This window comes from Populus alba, chromosome 4 (genome assembly GCF_005239225.2).
Source record: "Populus alba chromosome 4, ASM523922v2, whole genome shotgun sequence".
In the NCBI taxonomy this organism is placed as follows: domain Eukaryota; kingdom Viridiplantae; phylum Streptophyta; class Magnoliopsida; order Malpighiales; family Salicaceae; genus Populus; species Populus alba.
Window position 1 is genome coordinate 18578459 of NC_133287.1, and position 8973 is coordinate 18587431.

An 8973-nucleotide genomic window follows, 5' to 3' on the forward strand; every position below is an offset into this window, starting at 1 on the left:
AAAAGAGGAAATCCAGGCCGGCATGCGGGCCTGCCGTCCACCATACCGGGTGAAGCTAAAACCTGACGGTGCCAGCGGCGTGAGTCCGGACAAGGCTATTGCTGCGGTTTAATTGGCGACCATTTGGGTCACTACACAAGTACACATTGGACTCCTGATTACATAAATCAGGCAGATGCTAGTAAGGACGATGGGATGACAGTTTTCTCACATCCTCCGACTCCTACAGAGCTTCAACCTCGTCGTGGGCTGATTTTAGTTGGGTTGGTTCCTATAGATTTATAAGTTTGCTTTTGGGCTGGGAAGGGCATAAAGAAGAGATGCAGACAAAACCTACAAAACACAAATAGGTCTGAATTTCTTACGAAACTTGACAGTAATATCATGTACATGTCCCTTCCAACATCTATCTCACCTAACCTAAACAACAGCGCAACACGACACAGTCAAAATTAACAGACGAGTTGGTGAATTTGCACACCAAAAATCATTAACTCCTATCTGCTGTCAGGAAACTTAGCCTCGTAGGTCTGGGGCACCTGCAAGCGTGCAGAATTTCGTTTGTAACATGAGTTTGTATCGACGAGTGAAATCACAAACATAGCAAGAAAATGTACGATTACCATGAAAGTTGCAGTGATCAACTTCCCAGCAAACCATCTTCCATGGAGAGCGCGCTGTGCATTTATTGCAGCTTGCATATTCTCAAATCGCATGTAAACAAAACCGGCACTGTTCCTGTTTTTCCAAGGGAAAAAGAAACTATGCATAAGAAACACGAAAGAGACAAAATAGCCAGCCAGGGTTTCATCAGCTTGAATATGTATAGCACAATAAGCAAGAAATATAATACGTGGCAACAAACTCATGAAGAGGAAGATGTATTAATATAACAGAAGAGTGGGTAGACTTTAAAAACATTTATTTGACAAATTTCAGAGCAGACCGATCAAAGAGAAGGAATGGCACTACACATCAAAACAGTACTTACTTGTCGACATAAATATGCTTCACATTTCCAAACCTTGAGCATTCCTCTTGGACATCTTCTTTAATATCCAAATCAAAATCTGGTTCGGTCTGCCAAGATATGGTCGAGTCTAAGCAAAACTAAGCCACAACCAAAAATCAGAAAGTCTCCAAAAAATGTGAGTCCACTAACCTCTGTTTTTGGATCAAACATGTTTTTCAAAAATAAACAATCACTTGGGACTCCAATTATATCCATGGTTGGAATTGCAGTGGCCGGAAGTTGAAGGCCCGGAACTGGAAGTCCAGGTATAGCTGGAACAGAACCTGATAAAAGAGGAGCAACAGCAGGAGACACTACGGGTGTGGCCCCAAGGATCGGTGCTGTTGGTAGAGCAGGGGTGCCTAGTGAACCAGCAATACTGAAAAGAAAGGAAGTAGATGTCAACTCAATCAAATCAGGCAAATCCAATCCAAAAGAAAAGTTTGGGAGAGGCAAACCTTGAGGCAGTGCCAGTACGATCTAATTTCTGCATCAAAAGTGCCCGAGAACGTGCATTCAAGGCCTGAAATTTGAAAAAAAAAAAAAGAATAGGTATGATTCAAAATAGTTACCAGATACACACTAGAAATATGACACTTAGCAACATAAGATTGACTGTAAGCAGTCACAACTTTTTTTATTTCATTTTCTATTTGTTATAACCTAATCCTTTTCCATCTTCTATTTACTGCATCAAGAAACAAAGGACTGCTCTATTCAGAAAAGCATGGCAATATTGAAAGTGCACTCTTCATCTGATAAAGCCCTCTTTTAATCAGCCAAAAAAATAGACCCAATATCTTTACCAGTTACCAAGATACAAGTAGAATTACTAACCAAGCCACCACCTTCATCATCATCAAAATCACCAACATTTGTCCCACCATCTTGTGTTCCAGTTTGATCAGTAACAGCTGAAACCTAAACAGCCAGCAAGAACATAAGAATTTCTAATGTATTTGAATGAATGTATGAGATCCGCCATCAACATAGAGAGCACAGGAAGGGAAGATGCAATTAAGAGGAAGGATGAGATTACCTTGATTGGCCTGCCTGCAATCTCAACTTGTCCATTCAAGTTTAATGCATTTCTGGCATCTTCAAGACGTGCAAACTACGGTGGAAGTGAAAGTGAAAGCAATTAGTCTCCAATTTCCAGAGGATAAGCATGCCTTTTTAAGGCCAATTGGATGAAAAGGCTAGGTTCAGCCATGAAGAGTATTTGGGGATTGTACAAGAAACTGTTTAAACATAAAGGACAAAAGTAGCTTCTTCAACAATCTTTACATCAGTTCTAAGGTCTTGGTCATTGTTTCCATCTTAAGACAAAACATGCATTTGGAACTCAACTTGCAACTTTTCACTGGATTTTTTTTTTCAAAGGCAACTTTATTGCTGACAAAACTCACCTGGACAAAACCAAAACCTTTGCAATGTCCGCTTTCATCATGAGGCAATTGCACCAACTCCACAGCGCCAAATGGTTCAAATACCTGTACAGTCAGAAAATGTCACCTTGGAAAGCCAAAACAAAAGCACAATCCTAACAAGAGGGAATAAAGAGACATTGTAACGATAATAAGTTATCATAAACAAAAAATCATGAAAACTGTTCAGGGCAAAAAGTTTCTCTATGTTAACATACAATTCCCCTAGTAATGTTGTATATCAAGCCAATTTATACGAAAACCAGAGAATTTGAAATGAATAAACCCATTCTGGATATAGATCAGTGTCAAAAGAAATACAGAAAAAGTGCTTACCTGACGAAGTTGATCTTCTGTTATGTTGAAGTGCAGGTTGCCAACATACAACCTTCTAGCCCCTCCTGAGTAGGGGCCTGTAAGTCCACCTGATGTCACAGCAGTAGTTGACTGAACAAGATTCTTTTCAGCTTCAGAAGGTTTCACCATCACTGGTTGACCAAGGAGGAGCTGTCCAGAGAGTGCTATAGCCATAGGCACTGACATCGAATCATAGAACTCGATATACCTACAAAGAAAAGAAGCAATATTGCAAATCACCTCATAGAACTATATATACCTAAAAACAAGAGTCAGATTGTAATTAAGAACAACAAATGTAACAGAGGAGACTAGACTAGCATTATCATATTAACTCTAGGTAGTCCACAAATAACTTCCAAAACCATAAACTTTTTTTGTGACTTCTGTTTGCTCCATTAAGAGCTCAAATAACTAGCAAAATCACTACAAAACTGTAAATTTCTATTAAATTGACAACAATATATACCCACAACTCCATTTTTTCAGTTTTTTTCAAATCGATGGACCTGAGTGATTAAAAGCCAAAAGAGAAATATGGCTACTATCCAGCAAAATAAAGATAAGCAAGAGAAAATCACTTCAAAGAAATCACAGAATGCTGATCACTATAAATATAACTTACCCAACTCCTTTTGAACGTCTTGAATTGCGATCCATGATGAGACGTACATCTCGCACCTGAAAGTTGTGCTAAGACTATTAGAAACAAAAGGGAGAAACAAAGTATAAAAAGTGACCAAACAACAATCACCTCTCCAAGTAACAGTGAATTTGTGGTTGCTGCCACGAATTTATGTTTATTGTTCATGTACACAGCACATAAAAGTTAATTGACAAGCAGGTGATCTAACAGGTAAAATATTACAATGTGAACTTGATTCATATCTCTCTTCCAATTAAGATATTAGCCCCATTAGTCGTGTAAAGAATTGCTACAGAACTAACCTTGCCAGCCCTAGAGAAAAAATCATAGACATCTCTTTCATCCGCCTTTAAAGATATCTGTAAAAAATTTCACTAGAATTAAAGTTCAAAACCATGTGAAATGGAGTGTATTACAGCTAAAGCGTTGAGAACACAACATAATTTATATCAAACATGTCTATATTTAACCTGATAGGCAAATACAGTCCTCTGATCTCGTTCAGGATCAACCTCAGGCTCCACTGCTTCTTCCTTTCTTTCTTTATATCTTCTGCAAGACAATGGAAATTAAAATTATTGATCTTATTTATATAACCAGTATCAAACAATGAGGAAAACAGCCAGGTACTAAAACATTCATAAATAAAATGCAAATATAATGCTAATTTATCCTTCAAAAGAAAGGAGGTTTTTTTTCTTATGTTTGCTTTATCATGATTAAAGAAAAGGTAGAAAACAATCCAAAACATTATAAAAAATGTCTCCAATACAAGTTAAAACGCCAAACCCACGAAACACAGTCCTGCAGGCAACTGGACAGCATTAACATGAGAGGACCCGTGAATGTCTGTTGAAATTAAGACATCTTCATCTTAAAACTAACAAGAACCAACCTGAGGACCAATGTTGCAAATTGCAACTAAGAGAAGTGAACTACAAAACCCAACTTCAAGTGATGAATTAATAAATTTGCACCTTCAATAAAACATAATCTTAAATGGAAACAGTATCATCAAGTTGTATCAATGGCAATACCAATGGACCTATATGCATTAATGTGACCTGTTAACAACTTAATAGAGTTAAATTTGTATGTCCCAAAAAAGAAACCATCAGCAGAAGGCAGGAAATAAGCACTCAGAAGCTAATATCACTCCCCACAGTTCTACTACCAGTCCCGTAGATTATAGAAAAATACATGCAGAAGGAAACTGAAACCTCACGAAGTTAAGATTATCATCATACAGTTTTTTGGAACTTCTATATCTAAAAACAAAAGCAATTTACACAAATGCCACCACTCAGATGATGTTGACGACTAAAACAAAAGCTGTGAATCATCATCATGCATCCATAGTACATAAGCTGTGGATAACTATTATTATGTATGTCAATCTTGCAAAAGAATTTAACCAAGTAAGGTCTTGAGAGATTTTTTTTTTTTTTATCAAAACCATACAGGAGTTGAATCAGTGTGACGTCCAAGACAATTTTGAGCATGATGATGAACACATTTGTCAATATGTGATCTAATATTCTTACAAAGACTACGGGAGCACGGTTGGTCATCTAAAACCTAGAATTTCAAGATAGGCAATTAGGTACTTTTTTCCAGTTTTATCTATCCTGCAAAAAAAAAAAAATTAAAACAAATGCTTGCAGCCCACAGAGTTTTCCACAAGTATCAGAAGATGAAGTGCTTCTCTTAAGCAAAGCTCATAACTCCCTCACCAGCATTTCTGCAACAGAATAAATTTAATTAAGCAACTAAGTTCAAATCTGAAGGATAACAAAAATCACAACATGACATCAGCACCCAGGTCAAAACCTACAACACTGAAACCCTCAATCTTGCAATGCAAGTTTTTAAATGATTCCAGACAGCCTATGAAGAAACATTTAAGACCCATGACCTGAGTTCCTGTGCCTGGCTCAATTGCCAGAAAGACCATCTGAATGCTCTAGCAAATCTGCGAGTCCCAGAATCTAATGTTCAATATTCAGAATTTTCAAGATAGTTAATAGCATAAGTAACTAAATGAAATTTGAGATCCAATAATAAGAGAGCTCGTTAAAACAATGGAATAAAAACCCATAAAGAGATATGAATATTGTGAGGAAGAAAACAGACCAAGAAAAAGCCTATGGCAATTGTATTTGGACACCCAAAACAGGATTGAATCCAGCACAGCTGGACATGGAATCACCACATAAATAAAGAGAAGATATAGCTTAACAAGACCATTGGACTAAGGAGCATGTAGAAAGGAATTTATCAAAGCAGGAGAGAACATGTGAAAGCAAATATTTGCAGCACATCTCTCATGGCATTCTGATTGACAGGTCACTTCTTCATAAGACTGCCAAGTGAATATTGAATCCATCTACAATTCTAAAGGCATAAAATCATCATCCTCAAGTTCAGTAGCCACAATTGCAAGCAACTATCAACACCAAATGTCAATGGTCTCCCATCTCCAGCTTTCTCATTTATCATTATACTATGACATCTGGACAAAAAAGTTATGCATCAATAGATAATGCCCGCACAACCATTGATCCGTCAACATCTGAGGCCATTAGTGAGCATCATTGAACCCCGATAATAAGAATAAGCAGATTCAAAATACATTGGTCACAATATAGATCTAGATTCTATACAATGAAAGAGATGTCTTAAAAGTGCAGAGCAGATCCCTGCAGAAAGATAACCTCTGTCCAAACTTACTGTAACTGTCATCAAACATGGTCCAAGCTAACATTCAAAAAGTAAATCTCACCACACAACCAGATCCAGACAGAAATCCAAAGACATTGTAGAATGAAATCCTTGAAAAATGAGAGAGAGAAAGAGAGGGAGAAGAACCAAGTAGAAGATCCAGAAAGCAAATTTAGTAAATCGTGGAGGATTAAGATTTTGATTGAGCGGAACTCTGGACACTAATCATGAATTATCATGTTAGGAAGGTCACCCCATTAGGAATTTATATTATACGAATTGCACAAGCTTTTAGAAGAGTAACATAATTTTTCCATCGAATTCAAAATGATATAAACCACTTATCAAACTTGTTCATTCAATAGTTGAGTTTGCAGATTTTATTTACATCTATCTTAATCCCAGGAGTGAGTAATATTTCATCTCAAATCTCTTGGAACGGTGCCAATTGACTTTATCAACTAAACTAGGCAGCTTGCACCTACGACTACACCCTTCTTATGCTTAATATCAACAATTGAAAATCATTACAAATACAAGTACATACGCACACAGCCACTCACAGCAGAATTACACTGGAATATAGTTATCAACTAAACAGATTCACAGAACCACAAGATAAGTTTCCACTGACTCATATTTGCATCAACCATGAAGTTAACATAAAGACATGGGATAAATAATAGATAAAAAAATGAAGAACAATATCAAAATGAAGGCACCTGCTTTCTCTGTCCCGTTCCCTTGGCTCCCTCTCCCTTTCCTTTTCTCTAAGCTCCCTGTCCTTTTCTCTAAGCTCCCTGTCCCTGCTCCTCTCTCTATCCTTTTCATCTTGATCACTTCTACGCCTTTCCGATCTACTCCTGCTCCGGCGTGACCGCTCTATTTCCTTCTCCTTATCTCTCTCCCTCTCCTTTTCACCATCACGGTCACGTTCCCTCCTATCACGATCACGATCCCTTTCTTTCCCATTTCTCTCCTCCCTATCTCTATCCCGACCTCTGTCCCTATCTCGATGTTCCCTGCTACTCTTGTGCCGATCCCTCTCTCCATCTCTAGATTGTGACCGATGACGGGATGAACTCCTTTCTTTACTCCGTTCACGATCCCTGGACTCATCTCCAGATCTCGATCGCTTTGAACGACTTCGTTCATCATCATTCCCAAGATCCTTCTCATCACTCCTATGCTTCGAACTCCGTGAACGATCCTTTTCCCTAGATTTCACCTTATCATCCCCGCCATTAGCAGTTTCCTTTGCCTTTGGCGGTTCCAGATTTTCAACTGTTTTCTCTAAGTAGTCATACTCATCAAACTCCATTTCAACTATCCTCTAAAAAAAAAAAACCAACACTTCACAAAACACGCCTTGTTAGTTATTACAACTGCAACTGAAAAGAAAAAATAATATTAATTATTTCCATTTCACAGAATTTAAAGAGATACAATTCTTCCTTTTTTTCTGTACTGCTCACCAGTAAAACTAATAAAATAATACAAGATTTCCAACAACAAATAAAATTTCAAAAAGCTTAGCATCCATAAAAATATTAGGTTTTGCATTAGCTGAGCAAATTAAATCTAATCTAAGTCTCCGTAACCCTAAATGAGTACAGTAACAGTCAAAACGCAACTTCTAATCCCAGATTAACTAAGAAAACGCTCTGTTTGGCTACATAGAAACCACAATAAGGCAATTACTAACATTCACAAACCATTTAAACTGCTTTATTCTAATTTTCCTTCAACTATTCTAGGAAACCAAACAGACCGTTAGGTTTTTCAAAAGAAAAGGAAGGGAAATTAACAACAAAAACTAATAGATATTTTTACCTCTGAAGAGAATATTAAATCCGGGAAGAAGTGGAGCGAGAGAGATGAGGTAAAAATGACGAGATGAATTTATTTTTATTTTTATTTGGAAAGAGAAAGCTTGAGCCTTGAAGTGAAGTGCGTGTTGGTGTGTTTAAAACGCAGATTTTTTTGGATTTCTGTCTCGCTATCTCGCTGTAGGGTCTAATTACGCCAGAGATATAGAATTTTCGGGCAAATTATATTTCAGTCCCTGACGATTTGGTGATTGTCCACCTTGGCATTTATATTTAAACATTGTTTTTAAATTAATTCTGTAATTTCTCAAAAAGTTTCAGTGATGTCGATTATATTCTGTAATTTCTCCACGATAAAAAGATCATAACCATAGCTATAAAATACAGTTTAAAGGTAATTTTAATTCAAGAGTTTAATCATGAGTCAAGAGAGTTGACATGAGTTAACCCTATTATTTTTTTTTATAAAAAATCTAAAATAACTTTGTTCTAAAAAAATAATTTGTTTACTAATTCCACCCCGACCAAGCCCTAGGTTGAGTGGTCACTAGGTTAATCCGTTGCGCCAGCTCGGGTAATGTTAGTAACTATGAAACATTGAGGTGATATTAGAAATTTCCAAACAATGGAGGTTAGAAATGGACACTGTGGAATCTGCTGGGGCTATAATGTAATCTTACCTGAATCAGACCGTTTAGGCAACGGGCACCGCTTCATTTATGGATTGGACCGGGCTTGAAATGTGGGCTTGAAATGTAAAAGTACAAACCTAGAAGGTCTGTTCATCACGAGCTAAATGAAAACACTTAGCCCATGTAATGGTGTTTTTATGGGCCGAGGAGATTTCAGATTAAATAGAATGGGTTTGTCATTGGTTAAATGGGCTTCTCTAATAACCCATCTTGAAATAAGTTTATTTCTTTTTTGAATAATTAAATAGTTTTGAAAAACAACAATAATAAAAAAGTTTCCATTAAACAA

At 37.0% G+C, this 8973-nt stretch overlaps 1 protein-coding gene across 4 annotated transcripts; it reads right to left on the reverse strand.

The window, feature by feature from the left end:
* Positions 1–334: 334 nt before the first annotated feature.
* LOC118040433 (uncharacterized) lies at positions 335–8155 on the reverse strand. Of its 4 annotated transcripts, none has more exons than XM_035047372.2 (15): positions 7997–8155; positions 6886–7496; positions 5358–5414; positions 3913–3994; positions 3745–3801; positions 3422–3477; positions 2776–3004; positions 2422–2505; positions 2052–2126; positions 1850–1933; positions 1471–1535; positions 1163–1391; positions 992–1080; positions 624–738; positions 335–539 (listed from the first exon to the last, which is right to left on the reverse strand). In XM_035047372.2, the coding sequence occupies exons 2-15, from the start codon at positions 7482–7484 to the stop codon at positions 498–500; spliced, it is 1863 nt and encodes a 620-aa protein (XP_034903263.1). In that variant the 5' UTR covers positions 7485–7496; positions 7997–8155; the 3' UTR covers positions 335–497. The 4 variants fall into 4 exon arrangements, with proteins under 4 accessions (XP_034903263.1, XP_034903262.1, XP_034903261.1 ...); XM_035047371.2 differs by having other exon boundaries at positions 6886–7516; XM_035047370.2 differs by having other exon boundaries at positions 6886–7554.
* Between the last annotated feature and the right edge of the window lie 818 nt (positions 8156–8973).